Raw genomic sequence first — 25643 nt, forward strand, 5'->3', positions numbered from 1 at the left:
GCTCAAAGCATCACAAAGATTGTGAGGATGTTGCAGGCCCTAGCAGTGTTTCGTTCTATTGTGAGTAAGGCTGCTATAACGTCAGGACGGCACCTAACAACAACAACAACAAGCAATCCATAAAAGAATTAAAAACCTTATAGTTATTAAGAACTACAATAGGAGTGAAGGAGCTTTGGTAGTGTTGTTGTTGTTGTTAAGTGCCATCGAGTCGGTTCCGACCCATAGCGACCCTGTACAGGGTTTCCGAGGGTGTAAATCTTTACGGGAGTAGAAAGCCTCATCTTTCTCCCGTGGAGCAGCTGGTAGTTTCGAACCACTGATCTTAAGGTTCGCAGCCCGATTCGTAACCACTACGCTACCAGAGCTCCTAATCGGGTTGCTGACCTCAGGGTCAGCAGTTTGAAACTATCAGCTGTTCTATGGGAGAAAGATGAGGCTTTCTGCTCCTGTAAAGTTTTATAGCCTCAGAAATCCTGGGCAGGGTCGCTATGAGTCAGAACCGACTCCACAGCACATAACAACCACCACCACCACAATAGGGGTGCTCTGGTAAGGCGCTCTCGTAGCATAGTTGGTTATGAGTCAGGCTGATAACCTCAAGATCAGCAGTTTGAAACTACCAGCTGTTACGTGGGAGAACGATGAGGCATTCTGCTCCAGCGAAGATGTATGACCCTGGAAACCCTGTGCAGGGTGGTTATGAGTTAGAACTGACTCCATGGCACATAACCACCACCACAATAGGGGTGCAGGCTAGGGCACATGAGGGACATCACAGTAGGCGCAAGTGGTTTACCATTGATGTGACCATGGAGTTAATGAAAACAAGGAAGTCCTCGAACAAGATGGATTGACAGAGTGACAGCAATAAGGGATTCAAACATAACAATTGTGAAGACGGTGGAGGACTTGGCAGTGTTTCCTTCTGCTGTTCACAGGATCACTATGAATCTGAACCACTGGATGGTACCTAACAACAACAAGATGACCTAACAGTTTATTTGGGGATTTGAAGAATTTGTATTCATTTACTTAGGGATATGCAAATAAGCACAAATTCTTCAAATCGGTAATAAGCAATATGAATACAAGTTCTTCAAATTCCCAAAATAAAATCTTAGGTCCTGTTGCTGCTGTTGTTAGGTGCGATTGAGTTCATGCCTACTCATGGTGACCTTATGAACCACAGAAGGAAAGGCTGCCAAGTCCTGCACCATCTTAGTTGTCATGTTTAAATCCATTATTGCTGCCACTGTACCAATTCATCTTGTTGGGGGGGGGGGTCTTCATTTTTTTCACTGACCATCCATAATTGTTGTTGTTAAGTGCTGTCAAGTCGGTTCCAACCCATAATGACCCTGTATAGGGTTTCTGATGTTGGATGGTGAGCTTGAACCACAGACCTTGCTGTTCAAACTGACTTTGCGAGTCCAGCACATTCACCCACAGCACCACACCAGGACACCATCCATAGTCATTCCAATGGCAAATCACTGGGGCTTATTTTGATGCCTCTGGTACACCCCTGCTCCACCCACATATTATTCTTAATAATTTTAAGGCTTTTAATTAATTTACTTACTCCCAATAGGAAGTCCTGGTGTGGTTACAGGATAAGCACTGGACTGCTAACTGCAAGGTCAGTGGCTCCTCAGAAACCCTATACAGGATTACTGTGAATCTTAAGTGACTAGACAGCAGGTAACAGCAACTTCCCATAGAATGTGGGGATTGTATAAAGGAGAACATGGCATCAGGATTGGAGGAAAACTTATTAACAACCTGCGATATGCCGACGACATAACCTTGCTTGTTGAAATCAAAGAGGTCTTAAAAATACTTACTGATGAAGATCAAAAACTACAATCTTCATTATCGATTGCTCCTCAATGTAGAAAAAACAAAAATCCTTACCACTGTACCAATATATGACATCATGATAAACAGAGTAAAGTTTAAGTTGTCAAAGACTTCCTTTTGTTTGGATCCACAATCAACACTCATGAAAGTAAGAGTCAAGAAATTAAACAACATACTGCATTGGGGAAATCTGATGCAAAGACCTTTAAAGTGTTCAAGAGCAAAGATATCAGTCTGAGGACTAAAGTGAGTCTGACCCCAACCATGATATTTTCAATAGCCTCATATGTATATGAGAGTTGGACAATGAAAAAGACCAACTGTAGAAGAATAGATGCATTTTAATTACGGTGCTGGAGAAAACTATTGGAAGTACCATGAACTACCAGAAGAACAAACAAATCTGTGGTAGAAGTAGTACAGCCAGAATGCTCCTTAGAAGCCAGGGGAGGAAGCCTTTGTCTCTCATACTTCAGACAAGTCCCTGGTAAACAACATTATGCTTGGTGAAGTGTAGGGTCAGTTAAAAAAAAAGAGGAAACTCCTCCCTCCAAGGGAATGAATTGACCAAGTGGTAGCAGCAATAAATTCAAGTGTAACAATTGTGAAGATGGCACAAGGTTTGGAAGTGTTTCATTCTGTTGTCTTAAGGTCGCTATGAGTTGGAGCCCCCTGGAGGGCACTTACCTGCAAGCAAACAATAGAGCCCAGTGGCTCTGTAGGATAAACACAGGACTTCGAGCCAGAAGGTCAAGTGTTCAGGTCCCCAGCTGGTCCGTGGGAGAAAGATGAAGCTTTCTGCTCTCTCCAAGATTTACAGCTTCCGAAACTGTATCCAGTGTCCCCAAGTCAGAACCACTCTACGGCACTTAACGAGATATATTAGACTATGTGATAGGTGCATTTTAATTCTGAATTTTGAATCTAGAAGCACGATACATTGAATAAAGCAGTTATTCTTTACAAGCAGCTGCAAAAATTAGTGTTTTCAATTTTCTATGCTTGTATGCTGGGCCCTATCCTTTTGGACAGCTCTGGTAGTGCAATGGTTATGAGACGGGCTGCCAACCTCAAGGTCAGCAGTTCGAAACTACCAGCGGTTCCCCGGGAGATGAGGCTTTCTGCTCCCGTACAGATTTACAGCCTCAGAAACTCTGTGCAGGGTCACTATGAGTCGGAACCGACTCCAAGGTACTTAACAGCAACAACATCAGTTTGGAGTAGGGGAGTGTGAGGAGATTCCCCCTTCACGCTCCTAAAAATATACAGACTTGTATATTGGTGTTCTGGTTGGCAGTTTAAGATGTGACTCCAAATTTCTTCTGAGGAACCAAACCCAGTAAGAAGCAAATGAGTTACCAGAGTCCCGTAACGCTTAGCCAGTTATGTAAATCCATGGACTACAACTCCCACAAGCCTCTGCGACCCCGTCCGTCAGACAGCTTCGATTTATGGGAAACGACGGTGTGTGGGGGAATGTTAGGCGCTCTCTTTGTTGCGTCATCAGCGTGTGCCTCAAAAATTAAACAGAGGACTAGGCCACGAAAGTATGGCGGCTGCCGAGACAGCTATGGCGTCGTCGTCTTTGTCTTTGGAAACAGATACAACTCCAGTCCTTGAAAACTCAGGAACAGCCGCAGCAACGGCTGCGATCTCTCCAGCGACGGCTGCAGCCGCGACGGCCGAAGCAGCGGCAGCTACAGCTTCGGCTGCGACTGAAACAGCGACCGCGACGGCTGCAGCCGCGACGGCTGAAGCTACCGTTGAGACTGAAGCCGCGACGGCCGAGGCTAAGGCCGAAATTGCGGCCGCTTCGGCGGAGGCAGAGCCTGAGACTGCGACTTTGGCCCCTTCGGCGGAGGCTGCGACCGAGACCGCGGCTTCTGCGGCGAAGACAACGACCGAGACCGCGGCTTCTGCGGCGAAGACTTCGATCGCCCTTCCGGCCCCTGCGGCGAAGGCTTCTATCGGGACCCCTGCCCCTGCGGCGAAGGCTGCCACCGCGACTGCTGCCGCTTCTGCGGTGACTAAGACTGCAGCCGCGACGGCTGCCACCGAGGCCGCGGCGGGATCGGAAGGCGGGGACGCCAAGTCCGCTATGGCTAATAAGCTGCTGTCCCTGAACGGCGTGTTCGCCGTTCACAAGCCCAAAGGGCCCACTTCAGCCGAGCTGCTGAATCGGCTGAAGGAGAAGCTGCTGGCAGGTACTGAAGCCTGGGTGGGGGCCAGGCCGAGGCTTCGCTGCCCAGGGAAGGCCTCAGAGAGCACACGGGCTTATGGCGACGCTCGTGGCTCAAAGCTTAAAGGAAGGGGAAAGGGAGACGACCCCTGAATTAACTTTGGACTGAAATATAGGGCATTTCGGGCTCGAACTTGGTCTGATGTGAAGGCCTGTAGTTTGCAGTTGTCACTCTCACGGGGGAAGGAAAGAAAAGAAAAAAAACAAAAACAAACCACATACACACACACCAAAACAAAACAAAACAAAAAACAAACCCAAAACACAACTCCACAAACTTCTACGTGCAGACCAGTTTTCTATTATCTGATCTCTCAGGAGCCTTTTGTTTGGTGCATGTGAAAGAACCCCATAGAGAGGAAGTATTGAGTCAGTACCCCCAAAGATGCATTAAAAACAAAAATGTTGAAAATTAAGAGGATTATTTATTTAGCCATGACTTAATACCGTGTTGTTCACATTTTCGTGGGCATAACTAGTTGGGGGATGGGGGTCTCTTGTAAAAATGAAGATTGTGAATCCCTACCTCCCAGAGATTCTGGTTGTGGAGATCTGAAATCTTTTTAGGAAATTACATTTTTAAACAGTAACCCTAGATGGTTTTGCGTAAGTCTGTGGACTCCCAATTTGAGGAATACCAAGAGCCTTCTTTTGTTTCTTCATGTATACTGGCAAAAAAGTAGAAAAATTTGAAGGGACAGATAGTTCATCCACCTAACAGATCATTTCATTTCAGGCAGTGACCTCAAGCAACCACAGGTTTAGTAAACATCCCCAATAAACTATCCTATAATGGCATGAAGGTGAATGATACAGTGTGTGAACTGAGCTCCTAGCATAGTTATTTCTGCACCCTTTGGTGAAAGAACCATTTAGCTAGGCATTCAATCAGGGCTCTCACAAGTTTGGTCCTGTACTGCCTTCCGTTAAATCAGTACAGCAACGAACTTCTGACACTGTCCTATGGCAAGCTGTCGACTTATAAAAAAAATGCCAAACGTGATAATTAACCTTGATAAAAACCAAGCCCATTGCCCATCCAGTTGCTTCTGACTCATGGCAACCGAATGTGCTTCAGAGGCGAACTCTACTACACAGGATTTTCTTGGCTGGGGCTAACAAACACTTGACAGGCAGCCAAAAAGGTTTAGTGTTTGAACCCATCCAGAGACTCCTGGAAATACAGGTCTGATGAGCTGCTAGGGTGAAGTGTGGAGCTGTCTGCTGGAGGAGTTGCCGTGAGTTGGAATTATTGGATGGCAGTGAGCACCAGCATGGTTCTCTTTAGTGCCCAGACTTGAGATTGCTGCAGGACTGGGCTGCTGCTATTTTGTGCAAGTGAATTTGCCCAGTTTTAAAGAATACTTCTTTCTAGTTTCTTAGACAACTGTTTTGGGAATACCATTTCTTTGTTAATGGTATAAGCTTACTGTGTCTAGTTAGTAGAATATGTTTTGAATTATCTACCCCATCCCCTTTTATATTTCTGGAGCTCCTATTAATTTGTGTTGGTAATTGCGTTTTTCCTTCTAATTACTCTCAGAAGCTGGGATGCCTCTTCCAAAATGCAACAAGAGGAAAAAGCAGACTTTCAAAATTGGGCATGGCGGAACTCTAGACAGTGCGGCCAAAGGAGTTCTGGGTAAGAGAGATGACCAGAAGTTTTCTGTAACAGCCACTAATATCAGAAAGATACTGAACCAGATAGGCTGGCTAGAGCGGTGCCGTTTGCAGTCTGGGGATGGTGGCTGTGTGCCATGGCGTCGGTTCTGACTCATAGCAACCCTGTATAGGATTTCCGAGGCTGTAAATCTTTACGAGAGCAGGAAGCCTCATCTTTCCCATGGAACAACTGGTAGTTTCAAACTGTTGACCTTGAGGTTAGCAGCCTGACTCATAACCACTGCACTACCAGAGCTGCATTTGCAGTCTACTGGGACTATTTCATACTGCTTGATCTATGTTACCATTAAAAGGTGGTTTCAGAAAGATTTTGGGAAAATAGAATTAAAAGACATTGGTATTTTTTCACAAACTTCGCACATATAGAAACTTCAATGGTTCAAGATAAACGAACCTACAAGAAGTAGCTGTATTTATATGTGAGCAAGGTTTTGAAAAGGATATGACTAGTGAAGAAAGTGAGAAATAATAATCTTTTTTTGTAAAACTGTAGATTTTATTAACTCAGGTTGGTAAGAATTACTTGAGAGTAAATAAACACTTTTAAATTTAGCTCTATTAAATTCACTGATAATGTGATAAACTTTCAGAATGGTAATGATTATAAATATTGATGGTAATTCCTTCATCGCCAATCATTTTGCCATTTCCTCTGTTTCTTCTTGTGATTCTGAACTTTGAGTAGTTATAGTTTATTAATTTTTTCTTATACACAATTGTGCCCATTGATGGTAAATACTTCCAGTTTTTACACAAATTTGCTTGCTGTTGAGTGATTGTTTTCCACAGAGCAGATGGAAAACAATGTGGTGATGAAGGCTAACTAATCTTAGAACTTGAAGAGACAAGTGGGCCATTGTACTTTAGACTTGGTGTAGCTCAGCATATTTCTCCACATTTCCACTTTTTTCCTGCTTATTCTTTGTATTAGGTTGATTTGTTATGTTTTCTTGATGGTTTGCTGCTGGGCACTAATCACCTTTAAATGGTTCACTAGCTGTGATGATAGCTTTTGCTTTGTTTAATAATGAACTCTGTCAAAAACCTTTTTCATGTCAGACACTCAAACTGGTTAATTGTGCTGTTTTTTTTTTCACTGATGCTGTTATAAAATTCCAGTGAGTTTCCTGAGATTGTCCAAAAAGTTTTCATTGTCTAATTGGCTGAGTTGAGATTTCTACCATGTTTAGCATATTGAGAATGGATGAAAATATGTCCTCTCCTTTACCCTCTCTCTCCAGAATTCTCAGTTGCATGATAAGTTCAATCGATTGGAGCAATAGGAGTCTTCAAATTATGTTAAAAATATGCTCTTTCCAACTAAATGTTGTATATGCCAGGAAATTATGGTTTTTAAAAATGCAGATATTTTTAAAACACAGGTTATGTAATAGTATCATAAATATTTCTTTCTCTGACTTGTAGTGGTTGGAGTTGGAAGGGGAACAAAAATGTTGACCAATATGCTGTCAGGGACCAAGGTAAGAGTACTAGAATGTCCGGACTTATAAAACATTTAATGTTTTTCCTAATTTTGGAAAATGTTTTCCTTCATGGCCTGTATATTGGGTTTTAAGTCAGTTACGAAATAAACTTTCACTTGCATGAACAAGTACCATTATTCCTGAGTATTAATCACAGCATCTCTAATTCTGATATTTGAGATTAAAAAATACAAGGGGGCTTTCAAAGGTCATGGAAAAATTCCATTATCTCTTCATTCTATTTTTTCATGAACTTTTTTGAAGCCCCCTCGTATTAAGACTATAAATTAAAAATTCTTCATTGAAAAATAAGTTTGAGTCCTAGAAACAAAAATTCTACAGTGTTAATGTTTTAAAAAGTATTACATATTTTTTCCATATAATTATCTGAGAGGGAACTTAAAGATCGTTAACTCTCTTGGCAATTTTTTTTTTTTAATTTTGTAGCAACGGTACCATTTTATAAACGTGATTTGTTGAATGGTTGTTGTTAGCAGCTGTCAAGTTGGCCCCATAGTTTTTTTTGGCACTAGGTTGCCAGACCTTTCTTCCTAGTCTTTGTCTGGAAACTCCTCTGACATGTGTTCAGTATCACACAAGTCTCCACTGACAGGATAGTGGTGGCTGCCCTTGAGGGGCATTGACCTGGGATCAAACTTTTATTTTCTACATGGAAAGTGAGAATTCTACTGCCCTCGGGTGAATAGTTAAAATGGCTTATTACAAAGTGGAACTTTTTAAAATGGTAAGCTGTATGTATATATTTTTTAATCTCAGACAATAATCATGAATAAATTTTAAAAATCCCTTTTTAAAGGCCTTTAATAAGGGAGAAAGAAAAAGCTATACGGAGGCAGGAGAAACATTAGACCTGAGATGGTGCTGGTATCAGTGAGTTAGTTCTCCTCAGCACTGAAACAGAAGTCAAGATGGCACAGGGCTCAACCTCTGTGGGCCTCTCAGTTCGTCCTTATGAGAACTACTGCATCACTACTCAGATCTTTCAAGTTCCAAAAGACAGAAAACTATCTGTATTCTCATTAGTGGTGGTGGTTGTCTGCCAGCGGGTTGGTTCTGAATTATAGCAACCCTTATAGGGTTTTCAAGGCTGTACAGCTTTGTGGGTGCAGAAGGGCTCATCATCTCTTACTTCTCCACCTATCAAGTGACTAGGGGCCTCGAACCTCCAACCTTGTTTGCAGTCCAGTGCTTATTTTACAGAACCCACTGCACTGTAATTTCTGATCATTGTTTCTGTTGTTGCAAGGTCAGTAGTTCAAACTCACCACCTGCTCCTTGAAAACTCTATACAGGGTCTCTGAGTTGGAACCAGCCCAGTGGCACTTAACAACAATAACGAAGGAGTGCCGGTGGGTTTGAACTACCAACCTTTTGGATAGCAGTCAAGTATTTATCCTACATCTCTACCACAGGTAGGTGCTGGTTGTAAAAGCTGAGGTCAGGAGCCGTGAAAATGCCTGTGGAAGGAAGATTGAGGCCCACAGATAGAGAAGAATTTCATCAAGTTCCTGGATTAAATAAAAAAAAAAAAAAAAAAAGATTTTTAAACCATTGTTCTAAGTGGAATATAAATAGTTGGCAGAATAATCAAATTTTATCTAAAATTTTCTTCTAAAACAATCTGGTGAAAAACCTATTATAGAAAATATCCAATTCATTCCAGCCAGGTTGATGACTTTTGTGAAATATAATGAATTTGTTAATGCAATGTCAAATTGCTAGAAAAATATCCCCTTTTTTAAAAAGAAAGATCTTGCCCTGTACTGGTTCTAGCCTGGGGACCACACTCTGAGTGGCAGTGATCCAAGTTAACTTAAGAATGAAAAACACTGGCGTGAAAATGCATGTAACATCTCCATTTTAGTCACCCGTTGGTATAAAGTATTGTGCTGTTTACTTAGAAACGATTAATTGCCTTAGATACGTGAAACATGGTTCACTCCGCAATCAATAAGATGGTGATAAAACAACAGAATGAAAGTTTTATTAGAATGAAAAAAATTAGAGTATTATGTAGTAAATCTGTACATTGTGTTTAAATATACAGCGTTTAGATTCTTTTTTCCAGCAGTTTTATTAAGCAGTTGCTTAATATTTGATTCTAAACTCCAAAATAGAAAATGGTAGCTTTGCTATAGAATTATGATGGTTTTAATTTTTTTTCATATTATTAGCTATTTTCCAGAATCTTTTCAGTGAATAAATTACTTTATGATAATAACAAAAATACATATATTTGCATTATGTAATATTAGTGTTTACCACCAAGATAAAAATGTTGAGTTCATTGGAATAGTATTTCTGTATTTTTCCCCCTGAAAACTACACACACACATTATCTGTTATTTGAAAGTTTTATTTCCAGAAGTTTGATGACTGAAAATGTAAAGCTATCATTGACTTTGGTTTCAGTTTTATTTGTCACCATTTTGGTATTCAGCTAGGGAAACTGAGTGTCATACTGTGAAATCGCTGATCCTCAGATGACGCAAACAGAGTTTGGAAATCCCAGGTGCATCTTGTTACAGAAACCTAGTTCTGGGTGCGGCACATCGCAGCAATAGCTGTTACTGTCTTATTAGCTATTTGTATTTCTCATGCTTTCACTCTGAAAGAATTAAACCATTTAAGATTTTACCTTTAAGTGTGTTGAAGATTAAATTTTTATCAAAAGTACTTTCAAAGTGTTCATAAATATTGGTTATAGATTTTGTTTTTACCACTGGAAGAAATCTTAAGACTTGAGTGAACATTATTTGCAAATGGGCTTGTTAAGGTTTCTGGGAACAGTTGGGTAGCACCTGGTGTGGTGCTGTGGGTTAACGCGCTAGACTGCAAGGTCCATTTGAACTACAAGGTCAGTAGTTCAAGCTTATCAGTTGACTCCTCAGTAACCCTATCTATACAGTGTTGCTATGAGTTGGAACCGACTCCATGGCACTTAACAACAACTGCCCCCTTGGTTATGGTCCATTGGATTCTGACTCCTGAGGGCCCCCTGTGTGCAGAGTCGAATGTCTCCATAGGATGTTCATGACTGACCTCTCAGAAGCAGAGTGAGAGGTCTCCTGGGGTGAGGCACCTCTTGGTTGGTTTGAACATTTCAAGACACAATATACAGGATTGCATTGTGTTTTTCTTATGCAACTATGAATGTCTTCTTTTTGAAGGCAAAAAGAAGACATTTTGTCACATTATTGCTCCTTCTGGGAGCTCAAGAGTAACCAGATGAGTCACTGTTCCTATGAGGCAGTCTGTTTTCTTTTAATGAACAGTGTTCTAAACTCTACGCTGCTTTTCCTGAGGTACTGTTATCCCCATTTTAAGATAAAAAAAAAATGAAGCTCTTTTAGGAGAGACCAACTTAACCTCTTTTTTCAGCTCTGGTGGAGGCAGGATTCAAACCCAACCAGTTTGCAGCTCGATCTGTGCCCTTCCCACCTGTTCTGCTAGACTTCTCTTACTTACTGTGTAATTGAGGTGATTGCCTCGAAAGACAGGAGTAAAGCAAGTGTCTCATACGATGTTTAGTTACCACAAACTAAGTATTGTCAATATTAACTGAATTTCAAATGCACATTTTTTCCCTTTGTGTTGTAAAAGTGTTATGAATCGGGCTGCGAACCTTAAGGTTAACAGTTCCGTGGTAGAAAGATGATCTTTACGGGGGTTTTCTGCTCCCTTAAAGATTTATAGCCTCAGAAACCCTGTACAGGGTCGCTACGAGTTGGTTCTGACTCCACGGCACATGACCACCACCACCGCCACATACTGTAAAACTCAATAATAATAAGTCTGCATTCCTGGTGTGGCGCCAGGCTGCACAGCCATCTGAACTGCAAGGTCGGCAGTTCAGGCTTACCAGTCGCTCCTCGGAAACCCTGTATAGGGTTGCTATGGGTCGGATCCGACTCGACGGCACTTAACAACAACAATACAATTTGAGGGTGATTTTATTAAAAGGCACTCGTTGTTAAGTGCCGTTGATTTGGTTCTCACTCAGCAACCCTGTGTAGGGTTTCCAAGGAACGGCTGGTGAGTTTGAACCATTAACCTTGTGGTTCAGACCGACTTTGTGATCCAATGCTTTTATCTCCCCCAGCACCACAGATGTCTGCACGTTTGTAGGGATTGGAGTTTTCTTTTTTTTTCATTTTTGCCATTGTTCGCTTCACTAGCATAATGGGTTTATCATTATTATTTTGCAAAGTTCTTTGAACTAACCATCAGTACAGATTATTTTCAGTAGAACCTGTTTTTTTTCTCTCACTTCTTTGTGTGACAAGCCATTGCCGTCAAGTCTTTTCTGACCTAGCAATCCTATGAATATCCCCATGGGGTTTCCTAGGCTGTAATGTTTTCGGAAGCAGACTGCCACAACTTTCTCTTGCAGAGCAGGTGGTGGATTTGAACTGTTGATCTTTCGGTTTGGAGTCTAGACTTAACCATTGAGCCACCAGTACTCCTTCCTGCTTCATGTGATAACACCAAATAAATCTGAATTTGACCAAAAGTGTGTAATGAAAAAAATAAGTATTATAAGTTGAGATAAGTAAGCCACTCCTCAGTTGAGTTGTTGTTGAGTGCTCTCGAGTTGGTTACGACCAGTAGCTAAGAGTGAAATGTTTCATGTGTGAGTGATGATCAGTTCTTAGAATTGACTTTTTTCCTTGAAGAGAGTTTAAGAAGTGTCCATTTCTCTTTATTAAGGGAACACATATACTAGTTAAGTATGCTCCCTCTTAGTAGTTTTGTATTTTGCTGGATTAGCTTGCTCAGTTTTTACATATTAAATTTTGCTTGTGTGCATGATTTAGTGCTTACTAACATTTGTGTTATTTCATGTAAGGAATTGTATGTTGATTTAGTTTTGTATTTTAATCATGTATGGTCAAACTTGAGTCTGGGTTTACTGTATTGTTCTCTCTGTTGTTGTTGTTGTTATGTGCCGTGGAGTCGATTCTGACTCATAGCGACCCTGTACAGGGTTTCCGAGGCTGGAAATCTTTACGAGAGCACAAAGCCGGCTCTTTCTCCCACGGAACAGCTGATAGTTTCGAACTGCTGACCCTGAAGGTTAACAGCCTGATTCGTAACCACTACGCTAACAGAACGACTTGTATTGTTCTCTCTACTCGAGTCTATTTGAGAATTTTTATTAAAAAGCAAAACTGCCTTGTATAAAATTGGTTTTCAAAGACTTGTTTAAGATAAGTGGTTATAAGCTGTCTTTTTTCAATAAAATCTGGTATTTCTTTCATGTTGGCTTGTGTGGGTAGCTTCTTAATGTTTCTAAGCTTGCACAGATACTTCCTGCATATCAAAACATATAATTGCCATCTCTTATTTTTGCCTTCATTTTGTATCATGTTGGTTGTACTAGCAAAATTTTATATAAACTTCATTGTTCAACTGTTTTGTTTACTTTATGGCCAATTTTTCTTTCTCGGTTTTCTTTAGAGGTATATTGCCATTGGAGAGCTGGGAAAAGCTACTGATACACTAGATTCTACAGGGAAAATAACGGAAGAAAAGCCTTATGGTATGACATTCACCTAATATATAGTCTTCCTTTTTAACGTAATGAAAGTTCCTGTGAATTCAGAAATTGAAAATCTCTTTATCTGATATAACCAGTGATTTTAGATTTCCATTTATTTCTTTTGATTAAGAAGATTGAAAGTTGTTTATCATATAATTTATTTAGAAACTTTATTGTGAATTGAGTGAAGGTTTACAGAACAGATCATCAGTGTTATATACATGAAAACATTACCAATATGTTTTCATGTATAAGTCCAACAAATCACATCCAGCAAATCACACACTTTGTTTCATTTCAGTGACTGCAAACTCTTCATGTACCAACAGTTATCCCCCTTCCTCCCTGTGCTTATTTCCGTTGCACCCTCTTTCCCAGCCCTCTGAACCTGGTCTTCAGGTAAATCTTGCCTGTTTGATCTTGAATGGGTAATCTCATCCATGGTGAGCACACCTCAGTAGTGTTGCTGTCCCCCCATGTACATATTCACCAATTGGTTGAAAATTGGGCCATGAAGTACGTTCCATTCCAGACCTGAAAGGTGGCTGAGGGCCGTAGTCTTAGGTTTCTGCAGTCTCTTTCTGAGAGTTTTGTTCCACATTGTCTCCATCTGGGACCTTCTAATTGCCTTTCAACTTTGCGTTCCTCTGTGTCTTCACCTGTCTTCATCATTGTTTTGCCAGCCTCCCTAATATACACAGCCTTCCCCATGACCCAAGGTACACCAGCTTGCTTATTTTCTATGAGTTTTTTTATTTTGATCAATGGATAGCTTAAAATTTGCTATGTTGATGTTTTCATGTATAATTAAATAGCATTAATTTCAGTCACAGTATTTGTCATATAACCATTACCACTATTTCCAAAATCTTTTTATCACCCCAAACAAAAACCCTATACCCATTAAATGATAGCTCCCCACTCCCTCCTGCCTTCAGTCCTTAGTAAACACTTAACCTGCTATGTCTGTGAATTTATCCTATTCTAGATATTTTATCTAGGTGGGAAATCTTACAGTATTTGTTCTTCTGTGTCTGGTTTATTTCATCTAGCATGTTCCAGGGTTCATCCATGTTGTAATGCTTACCAGGACTTCATTTCTTTTAATGGTAAAATACTGTTCCTTTACTTCTTGTTGTTGAGTGCCATTGAGTTGGTTCCAACTCAGCAATCTTGTATAGGGTTTCCAAGGAGGGACTAGTTAGAGCCGCTGATCCTGTGGTTAACAGTTCAGTGTTTTTCTAACAGTGCCACACCAGGATTCCGTGACGTTTTGTTCGTCCATTCACCAGTTGATGGACATTTGGGTTGTTTCCACCTTTTGGCTGTTGTGAGTAATGCTGCTCTGAACATGCCAATGCAAGTACCTGTTTGAGGCCCAGCTAGCCGTTCTTTTGGGTATATACCTCGGAGTGGATTGCTAGGACACTGGATAGTTTCTAAGTTTAGTTTTTCGAGGAACCACCAAATTTGCATACCACAGTGCCTACAGCATTGTACATTCCCACATGCTTGCCAACATTTGTTGTTTTCCTTTTTAAAAATTAAAAAAATAAATTCTGGCTATGTCAGTGGTTGTGAAGTAGTAGCTCATTGTGGTTTTGACTGGCATTTTCCTAATGATTATTTGATGTCATTCATCTTTTCATGTGCTTATTGTCCATTTGTGTGTCTTTGGGAAAAGGCCTATTCAAGTCCTTTGTCCCCTTTTCTTCCCCTTTTTACTATAAATTGAATGAAGGGGTACAGAGCATATCATCAGTTTTATATTCGAAAAATCACACACTTTTTTTTCAAAGTGTACTCAAAGCCTGTTTTTAATAGGAGCCATGGTGGTGTCGTGGATATGCACTTAGCTGCTAACTAGAAGGTTGGCTGTTGGAACCCACTAAGCGCTCCATGGGAGAAGGATGTCGCGGCCTGCTTCCATAAAGAATTAGACTTGGAAACACTGAGTAGTGCTAATTTGATCTGCAGAGTTGCTATGAGTTGGAATCAACTCTGTCAATGAATGGGTTTGGCGCTTTTATAAAATAATATTTTATTGAGTTTTTTAGTGAAAATCTATGCAGTATGCTAGATTAGCATTTGGCAATTTCTCCACCAAGTCATTGACATTGGTTCCATTGGACATAGTGGTCAGCTGTCTCCTTCATTGTGCTGTCCTCAGAGCGGTGCTCTAGTTTTCCTGCGGCCTGCCTGCCCCCTTGCAGTTCAGATGTTGTTGACCTTTGTCCCTCATGTTGATGGTTGTTGAGAAGGGCACCGGTCTTACAGGTACTGTTCTCTATTTTGTGTGCCATCTGCTGCTTCACTTAAACTGGTCTCAGGAGAGAGGTTCAGTTCTAGGTTAAAGAGGGTCTGGGGCACTGGTCTCAAGAGGAATTCTGTCCTCTACTATTCCAGTTTGATTTTTTTTTAAAGAATTTGAGTTCTCCATATTTTTCTTCCATTCTCTGTGGGACTGATTATTATATTATTGTTATTGTTAAGTGCCATTGAGTCAGTTCTGACTCATAGCGAACCTTATATAGGGTTTCTGAGGAGCAGCTGGTGGGTTTGAACTGCTACATACTGGCTTATTTTAAAACTGAGTTACTTGTCTTTGTTGTTTCATTTGTAAGAGTTTTATACATATCCTGGCTTATAAACCTTTTATCAGATAGATACTTTACAAATATTTCTCCCATTCTGGGGTTGTCTTTTTACTCAACTGGTAGCAATTCTTTGATGCGTATAAGTGTTTCTTTTTAAAGTTTTTATTGTGAATTGAGTAATAATTTACCTGGGAGAACATCGGTTTTATACTCATCATTTCATTGCAGTATTTGTGCATTATCATTTAGCAGTATTTGTTTCTATTCTCCTTTAAAAAAATTTTTTTATTTGGATGTACATAAAAACACTCAGGAATATATAATCATTTAAACAACCAAAGGACACATTCTGCAAGCTTGCTTCCTGGCTGCCAGCACACAGCCTTTCTCTTTCCAAGAGTAGAGTCCTCAGCTGTTCTGTCTCTCCAAGTCATCATCTCTGGTGTCACTAATTCTCTGGATAGGGTCCTACATTCTGCTCATGCTCTTCTCCCTTGATGGTCCTAGAGTCCTCTGTTCCTGGACTGTATGATTAACTACTGCTTCCCTTTTTGTTACAAAACTTTTACTTTACAGTTGTGAGAGTCTCAATTAGTCGTGGTAACAATTACTGGCCAAGTGGCAGCATCTAGACGAGATGAAAACTATTCAGTGGGGATTCTACCTTCCCCCATATACTCTGAAACTAAACTCCCTCTTGAAAACTTGTAAGCCAGTCACTTCATGCCTTTATAGTGTCGTCCCCCCCCCCCCTTTTTTTTTTTAGGTAACTAATGTCAAAATAAATGTTTGATGTTCTTGATGTCATCCCACAAGTCTTCTGGTCTTCACTCTATAGTGTTTCATGTATCAAATCTGTTCTTCAGATGATCTCTAAATTCAGGTGGGATATATTCAAGGTCATATTTTGGCTCTCGTGGACCTGTTTTCATTTTCTTCAACTTCAGTTTGAATTTGCATGTGAGTAATTGATGGTCTGTTCCACAGTCTGCACCTGTCCTTGTTTTGACTGATGATATGGTGCTTTTCCATTGTCTTTTTCCACAGATGTAGTCAATTTGATTTCTATGCATTCCACCTGGTGAGGTCCATGTGTATAATTGTCACTTATTCTGTCTAAAGAAGGTATTTGAAATAAACAAATAATTGGTTTTGCAGAATTCTATCATGCGTTCTCCAGCATCATTTCTATAACCAAGGCCATATTTTCCAACTACTGATCCTTCCTCTTTGCTCCCAACCTTTGCATTCCAATCACCAGTAATGATCAGTCTATCTTGATTGCATGTTTGGTCAATTTCAGATTGAAGAAGTTGGTAGAATTCTTCTATTTCATCCTCACTGGCTTTAGTGATTGGTGTGTAAATTTGAATAATAGTGGTATTAACTGGGCTTCCCTGTTGTAGTTTCTTGTTGTTATGTGCTGTGGAGTCAGTTCCGACTCATAGCACCCTGTACAGGGTTTCCGAGGCTGTAAATCTTTACAGGAACAGAAAGCCTCATCTTTGTCTTGTGGAACAGCTGGTAGTTTTGAACTGCTGACCTTGAGGTTGGCAGCCCGACTCATAACCACTACACTAAAAGAGCTCCTTGGGCTTCCCTGCAGGCACATGTATATTATCCTATTACAGACAGCGTTGTACCTCATTACTGATCTGGATATGTTCTTTTTGACAATGAATGTAACACCATTCCTCTTCAATTTGTTGTTTCTGGCATGGTAAACCATGTGGTCATCAGATTCACAATGGCCAATACCAGTCAATTTCAGTTCACTAATCCTTAAGATATTGATGTTTTGCATTCCATTTCATTTTTAACAACTTCCAAATTTTCCTAGATTCATACTTCGTATATTCCATGTTCGATTTTCAATGTATGTTCACAGCTGTTTCTCTTCATTTCCCATCAGCAAATGAAGGTCCCGAGGGCTTTTCTCCCATGGGCTTTACTCCATTTGCGTCATCATGGTCATCTCTACTTTGAGGAGGCAGCTCTTCCCCAGTTGCATTTTGAGTGCCTTCCATCCTGAGGGGCTCATTTTCTGGAACTGTATCTGACAGTGTTTCTCTGCTATTCCTAAGGTTTTCAGTGACTTAATATTCGGAAGTAGTTCGTCACTCCTTCCTAGTTTGTCTTTGTCTGGAAGTTCACCTGAAACCTGTCCACCATGGTTGACCCTGCTGGTATTTAAAATACTGGTGGCATAGCTTTCATAATCACATCAACTCACAAGCCACCGCAGTACGACAAACTGACACACGAGTGGTGGAACTTAGACATTGGCTACCTCTTTAAAAGTGTTGAAGAGAAAAGCTGTCAGCTTGAGGACTAAGGTGCACTGGACCCAAGCCATGGTATTTTCAGTAACTTCATATGCATGCAAAAGCTGTATAGTGAATAAGGAAGGCCGTAGAAGAATTGATGCTTTTTAGTTAAGGGTGTTGGAGAAGAATATTGAAAGTGCCATGAGCTGCCAAAAGAACCAATAGATACATTTTGGAAGAAGTACAGCCAGAGTGCTCCTTGGAGGCCAAGATGGCCAAACTTCATCTCTCATACTTAAGACATATTGTCAGGAGGGACCAGTCTCTGGAGAAGGATATCATGTTTGGTAAGGTGGAGGGTCAGAGAAAAAGAGGGAGACCCTCAACAAGATGGACTGGCCAAGTGGCAGCATCAGTGGACTCAAGCGTGGCAACAGTAGTGAGTTGGCCCAGGATCAGTCAGTGTTTCGTTCTGCTGTGCTATGAGTCAGTACCAACTCGATGGCACCTAACAACAGCAACAACAACAACGTCTAAGTTGCCCATCCCTATCAACTTTTGTACAGAGGGGATGGGCATTCTTTGATGTGAAGATTCCTTCCCTCTCAGTTGGTATTTTGAGCTACTACATCCATAAGTATAAGTCAAGTTCATCAAATTGTAGCAATTTATACTTGTTTCCTTCATCAGAATTTTTTTATCTTCCTCTATCTGAGTTCTGATCATCTAGCCATCAGAGCTAGGTCAAATGGTACTATCTGCAAGTTTGGAGGTTTTTGTGCGTCTCCCCTCATGTCATATCAGCTGGACACTTCACTCTCAGCTCTAGCCCTCCATGGCTATGCCCTTGTCCATGGGCCCAGGAGTCCCCAAGTCTCACCACACTTCAGACCAACCAGCCCTTCTTCTCTCTCTCTCATCTCCAGGTCAACGGGAGTCTATGGAACGTGGTCGAACTCAGCCCATATCTTCATTGCTGCACTTCCCCGCTTGCACTCATCAATAGATCATTGTGGTCACCAGAAAGCTTACATGCCTGCTCATATGTTCCTTTTGAGTTTCAGTCTTGGAGAGGGATTTGTTTAGAAGGGACTCGATTACTTGCCTTGATGGCTCACCCGGCGAACAACTTGCTTGTTCTTGTAGTAGCCAGTCAGACTGCCATATTTGTTTTGGATTTTTCCTGCTGGTCTTTTTTTCAAGAAGTATCTTCTGTTACTCTGCTCCAGGCTGGTCTGCATGTCCTTTTAAGTGGGAATGTCCCACCTCAGATGGTTCTGAAGGGGGCTCAAGATTCCACCTATCAAGTCTTATACACTATAAAGGCTCTTCAAGAAGCCTCTTTTCACTGGGCAAGTTCTAGTACCCCTTTTATTATTGGCTGTATAATAATATAATAAAAACTATATTAGTTATAGGCTGAAGACAGGCTTACAAGCTTTCTATAATAATGTTTCCAGATATTTCTTTCTCTCTCATTGAAGTATGTATTTTACAATAATAGCCAAGGGAAACCAATATTCATAAGACAGTCAAGCATCTTAACATTTCATACTTTTCTACTATGCCTCGATCCCTGTATCACAGAACCATGTTGTTTCAAGGTTGAGCATACATCACTATTTACCTCTGTCCCACTTAGCCCTTTCAAACCTGCCTAAGTGTTCTGTCTCCTTGTTCTTCCAGCCCCTTCCCCTTTCTTGTGTTTTGCTCTCCCAACACCCGAACTGTGATGTGTCTATCCCCTACCCTGTGCTCCATCGTCCCCTCCCTCCCATATCTACTAATAGAACCTTTTAATATGGGTAGGTAGCCTTTCTTAAGCTTTTACAGTAGTGAGTGGGCTTATGATACATACAAGTTTTGATAAAATCAAATATACCTGATTCTTCCTTTGTTGACTGGATTTTTTAAAACTGTTTTTAAATCTAAGGCTGAAATTTTTCCTTTCGCTCTTAAGATTGTATGGTTTTACGTTTAAAATTTAGACCTTTGATCCATTTTGAGTTAATTTTTGTATATGATGTAAGATAGTTCAACTTCAATATTTTACATGTGGATAATCCATTTTCTTAATACCATATGTTGAAGAGATGATAGGAGTTTATTAATAAAGATATAATTGCCTCTTTTCTTATAAATCAGGTTTTTTTTAATGTTGAGAATTCTTCTTCTAAATGATCCCTTGCCAAAAAAACATTTTAGTGCTAAATGTTTTAGGATACTATTGTTTTCCTGGTAAATGAGAAAGAAAACAGAGGTAGTGTCTTGTTAGATTTTTAGCTGTGTTTATCTATTTCATTTTTTTTTTTTTTTAAAACAGTTCTCAGCAGTTGAAATAAATGCTGGTTTTCATGTTCCTGTGCCTTTGGAGTTCATATTAAAAAATATATATGACAGTGGGAAAGCTGTTCATCTGGAAGTAAAGCAGAGCTCACTGGGGCCCATCTTAGTTTTCCACCATTCCTTCTTTCGCTCCTTTAAGATAAATGAGATGGGCTTCTAGCCACGCTCACAGTACATACGCGAGTTAGAATGCCATCATTACAGGGTGGTGTAGTCAGTTCACCTGCATTGTTATCTCACCAACTGCAAATTATCTGTAGGCTCTCTGGTTTTTCCTTCATATTTAATGTTGTTCTTGTTGTTAAGTGCCATCGAGTCAGTTGCTGACTCTTAATTTACTTTTAGACTATCCAGCATCCAGTCTCCTAATTGTGTTTAAGTGCCATTGAGTCGGTTATGACCCATAGTGACCAGCGTTTCCAAGGAGCCAGAGCTGGTGAGCTTGAACTGCCGACCTTGCAATTCAAACTATCTTTGCAGTCCAGCACATTAACCATAACAACAAACAGAAGTCTCTTTATGTGTTAGTGTTCAGGGTTCTTGTTAAATGCTGTCAAGTCAGTTCTGACTCATAGCGGCCCTGCATAGGGTTTCTGAGGAGCAGCTGGTGGGTGTGAACTGCCAACCCTGTGGTTTGCAGTCCAGTGCTGAGCCTACAGCACCACACCAGGAGTGTTGAATGGCCGCCGTACCTATGACATATTGTGTTCCACAGTAGTGAGGCTGATCGTTTTCTTGGTTAAAATAGCTTCACTTGATCTGCTAACATTTATATGTAGCTAAGCATTTTGTTTGATTAATCAAGTCACAGAGTGAAAAGTTCACTAATTTATTTCATTCTAGCAAGCTCTAGAGTTGAATTGGGTTTCAATTTTTATTTTAAACAGGGCACATGTTCTGAATATAGCAAGGTCAGTGTAGCTTGGTATCAGTCTTCTTGTGGTGGTGTTTGTGTGTATTTAGACTTTTATTGTAAAGAATTACACAAAGAAAAGTGAACATACATTTGCAGCTCAGTGAGTTTTATCACAAAGCAGACATTCATGCAGCAAAAGATTTCCAGAACCTCCCCTTCATGCCCCATCCTAATCACTACTTCATCCCTTGTTTTCAGACATAACTACTACTCTTAACTTGTAGCGTTGTGGTTATAGTTCCAAAGCTATCATATGATTTTGCCAGCTTTGGAAGTTTATTTAAATGGACTCAAGCAGTATATACCCATTCCTCGCTTACTGACATGGTTAGGGTCTAAAGACCAGGTTGTTAAAATCAGCATGATGCAAAAATGGAAGATGACCACAGATCACAAAGTGGAAGATGGCTACATCATTACCTAACTGCCAAATCACTGAGACTCAAGGCCCAGCCAAGCTGACCTACAACCTTAGCTGTCCCCGTCAGTGTTAGTCTTGCCATGTACCTTGGTCTTCTTTACTGCCCGATATACCTTGATAATGTGCAGAATAATTGGGGAGTATCTTTTTTGACTTGTAAGTGTGAAATGTGCACTGGTAAGATCGTTGATAAGTGAGGTGTAGGTCCTTTTGAGTCTGAATTCTTTTATTTCCTGTGTTTCTAAGGTTCATCCTTGTGTGTCGCCTGAAGTTCACTCATATTTATTGCTGTATACACACCCATTGCTGTGGAGGCGATTCCAATTTCTCGTGACCCTGTAGGATAGAGTAAAATTGCTCCTTGGGGTTTCAGAGGCTGTGGGTTTGAACCTCTGATATTTTGTTTAGCAGCCTACTACTTACTTAGCCCAGTGAGCTACCAAGGCTTTCCATTGCTGTTTCCTGTTAAGTGTCGTCTAGTCCGATTTGGCTAAGTCGTGTTAGGCCTTCCCAGGAGTGGCTGGTGGGTTTGAACTGCCAGCCTTGCGGTTAGCAGTTCAGTGTTTGTCCTTCAGTAGCACACCAGGACTCCATTGCTGCCTGCTGGTGGTTGTTGTGTGCTGTTGAATCAGTTCTGACTCATAGCGACCCTATGTAGGGTTCCCAAGCCTGTACATCTATATAGGAGCAGAAAGCCTTATCTTTCTTCCTCAGAGTTTCTGGTGTATTTAAACTGCTGACCTTGCAGTTAGCAGCTCAACACGTAACCCCTTATGCCACCAGGGTGCTTTCCAATTGCTGTAGGCTGCTGTGTGTTGTCAAGTTGGCGCTAATTCCCAGCAACCCTATATAGTGTTTCCAAGGTTGAAAGTCTTTATAGGAGCCAATTGCCTCATCTTTCCCCCCAGAGCAACTGGTGGATTAGAACTATTGACCCTGAGGTTAGCAGTCCAATGCATAATTCACAATGCTACCAGGATTTCTTATTGTATGTTGTTGTTAAGTGCAGTCAAATTGATTCCAACTCATAGCGATCCATGTGTATGATTTCCAAAGAGTGGTGAGGGGTTTGAATAGACAACCTTGTAGTTTTGTTTGTTGTTGTGTGCCTTCAAGTTCATATGTTGTTGATAAGTGCCATCGCGTCATTTCCGACTCATAGCGACCCTGTACAGGTTTTGAGGAGCAGCTGGTGAGTTTGAATCACCTCCCTTACAGTTCAAACCAACCTTGTGGTGTGGTGCTTATCCTACAGCCCCACACCAGGAATCGGTATAGCAAACCATAATTTAAAGAGCCCTGGTGATGTAATAGGTTAAGCATTGGGCTACTAACTGAAAGGTCAGCAGTTCAAATCCACCAGCTGATCCATGGAAGACAGATGTGGCAATCTACTTTTGTAAAGATTTACAGCCTCATGCCTTACGGGTAGTAGGTATAATTTGGCTGATATCATAAATTACTTTCTATTCTGTTAATGGGCAAGTAATGCTGCTATGAAGACTTGACAGCAACTTTGTAAGGAATAGGTGGTTTTTGCCTCATTGATGTTTTTTTTTTTTTTTATTGTGATAAAGATGCTCAGCATTCCCATCACTCCAGAAGATGCCAAGTGCTTTTTGTAAGACAGTCACCCCCCCACCCCGTCCCTTTGTTACATTGGCCTAGCTGTCTGTTGTGCTAACATCAAACTGTCTTAATCACTATCATTTTAGAATACATCTTGATACTTAGAAGAGCGTATCTTCCTATCTTAAGCAGATTTTTACTGTCTTTGATGTTTTTTAATAGTCCTCTGTCAAAGTAAAGGTGCCTTCTGTTCCTTTTCTGCTGAGGTGTTGTTTTTAAAAAAAAAAAAAAAAAAAATTGGATTTTACTCAAAGTTTTCTCTGTATCTATTGATCTTTTTCTTTTACTTATTCAAACTAACTTTACATTTCTGAAGAAAACCCAACTTGTCTTTTATATAAATGGAATTTGGTTTACAAATATTTGTGTTGGATTATTTGCACATGTTCATGAGTGAGATTACCCTGTACCTTTACTTTCTCTTAATGTCTTTGTTTTTTATATCCAGGTTATGCTGACTCATAACATGGAGTCTTATTTTCTCAGAGTTTGTCAAATTTTCATTATTCCTTTGCTAATGTTCAGCTGAATTCATTGATAGACATCTATTCTGGGGTTTACTCTGTTAGGAAGGTTTTTTATTATATTTTGGATTTCTTACTAGTTACCAAATTTTTGGACACTTTCTTGTATCATTCTAGATAATGTTTTCCTCTAGGAGGAATGTGTATGTCTCGTCAAAATTTCAAACTCATTGGTATAAAGTTGCTCATAATAGCTCCATATGATCTTACTCTTTGTTTTGAAATTTCAAATTTAGAGGAAAGTTATAAGAATAGAGGAAAATAATTTTTCCTGAACCACCAAGAGCAAACTGCAGCTCCTCCCACCCCCATACCAAAGTGTGCCTCTTAAAGAGTAAAAAGACCCTCCGACGTAACCCCACCAGGGACGTGACAGCAACATATTGTTGTAATTGTTAAGTGCTGTCAAGTCGATTCCAACTCAAAGGGTTTCCAAGGAGTGGCTGATGAGTTTGAACTGTCGACCTTGTTCACAGTCCAGTACTAATCCTACAGCGCCACATTGTAATGCCACATGTTACTCCAGTCTAATTCTGAAACCCCATTTATTTTTAAAAACACCTTTCTTGAGATTTAATCAACATCTCTCTGGATGTACAAAAAATTGCACATATTTACAGTGTACAGTTTGGTAAGTTTTGACATTGGCATTCACCTATAAAGCTATTACCACACTCAAGGTTGTTGTTGTTAAGTGCCATCGAGTCAGTTCCAACCCATAGTGACCCTGTACACGGTTTCTGTGGAGCAGCTGGTGAATTTGAACCACTGACCTTGTGGTTCAAACCGACTTTGTAGTCCAGTGCATTAACCCACAGTGTTACACCAGGACCCCAACGCTCAAGGTATAGAACACATAAATTGCCTACAAAGCTTCCTCATCCTCCTTTGTCATCTCTCCCTTTATGGTCCATGTAGAACTCATGTTGATGTGTGGTTTGCAGTATGAATCTGAGTTCACTTATTTGTATATGGATAGTAGATTGTGTTGGTATCAATTGTTGAAAAGCTGTCTTTTCTCAACTTGGCTTTGCATCCATGTGACTAAACGATTGTCTGTGTTTGCCTAACATATAGATCACTGTTTAGCGGCGCTGACACAATTTGATGTACAAATGCAGACTAACTTGGGAGCCCTGGTGTGGTGCTGTAGGATAAGCACTAGATTGCTGACCGCAAGATTGGTGGTTCAAACCCATCAGCTGCTCCTCAAAAGTCCTAGACAGGCTCACTGTGAGTTGGAACTGACTTGATGGAACTTAACAGCAACAACATGTATGCCTATGTTTGGTTTTGAATGTTTTTCTTGGTGTAATTCCCTCAGATTGCTGCTGTTGCTTCTTCTCCAAACTCTGATCTCTTTCCTAAATTTACCAGGATCAGTGTTTAGTTGTTTCCGTTCCCCCTCCATCTACTACCATTCAGAAAGTGCTACCAGGCAGACAGACAGCATGATCTGAGGGCTCCCCTGCTTTGTCTCCCTTCTCTCAGGGGTTATAGCCCTAAGCTGTTGTCTAATGCCTGAAACAGTTGTCTGGTAATGTTTTGTGTTGTTTAAAAGCTGCTTATGTGGTGGTAGGTAGGACTTGTCAGGTACCTGTTACTCTTAACATGTTTGACTATTGTTTTTAACTCCATAACCATAGTTCAATCAAGTACTGACCGTTCAGTTATAGGTTCTCAGAAAGAATCAGTAAATTTAAAACAAATATTCATGTGTAAAATGATTTTGTCTGTCTTAATTTCATAAGGATTAAAAATCAGCTTCATATGGATACTTTCACATTGATCATTTATTAATTTCTTAAAGAAGAATTATTTCAGGTTCTCTGATGCTTGTGCCATAGCCTTCTTCTTTCACTAGATGTTTGTCATTTGGCTGTTACTAGATATTCTTTTTTTTCATCCTTTGGTGGCAGATTCCTTATCCTAATCCTTTGGAGGAATACTGGTTGTCACTTGGGTTAGTTAATACCATGATCTAAAGCTAGCCAGCATGCTTCAGTACATACTCGTGTATATATCTCCCACCCACAATAATATTTTTGTTTTTTATCCATTGATAAAATTCACCATTTTCAAGTGTTGTACAGTTAATTGGCTTACATTCT

At 40.4% G+C, this 25643-nt stretch overlaps 1 protein-coding gene across 1 annotated transcript in view; it reads left to right on the plus strand.

The window, feature by feature from the left end:
* The first annotated feature begins 3412 nt into the window (after positions 1 to 3412).
* TRUB1 (TruB pseudouridine (psi) synthase family member 1) overlaps positions 3413 to 25643 on the plus strand; it is a 30573-nt gene continuing 8342 nt past the window's right edge. The window contains exons 1-5 of the mRNA XM_006831379.1: positions 3413 to 3556; positions 3923 to 4067; positions 5646 to 5744; positions 7211 to 7266; positions 12751 to 12832. Coding sequence (XP_006831442.1) covers positions 3413 to 3556; positions 3923 to 4067; positions 5646 to 5744; positions 7211 to 7266; positions 12751 to 12832 — 526 coding nt within the window. The remainder of the gene's footprint in view (positions 3557 to 3922; positions 4068 to 5645; positions 5745 to 7210; positions 7267 to 12750; positions 12833 to 25643) is intronic.

This window comes from Chrysochloris asiatica, unplaced genomic scaffold (assembly GCF_000296735.1).
Source record: "Chrysochloris asiatica unplaced genomic scaffold, ChrAsi1.0 scaffold00003, whole genome shotgun sequence".
In the NCBI taxonomy this organism is placed as follows: domain Eukaryota; kingdom Metazoa; phylum Chordata; class Mammalia; order Afrosoricida; family Chrysochloridae; genus Chrysochloris; species Chrysochloris asiatica.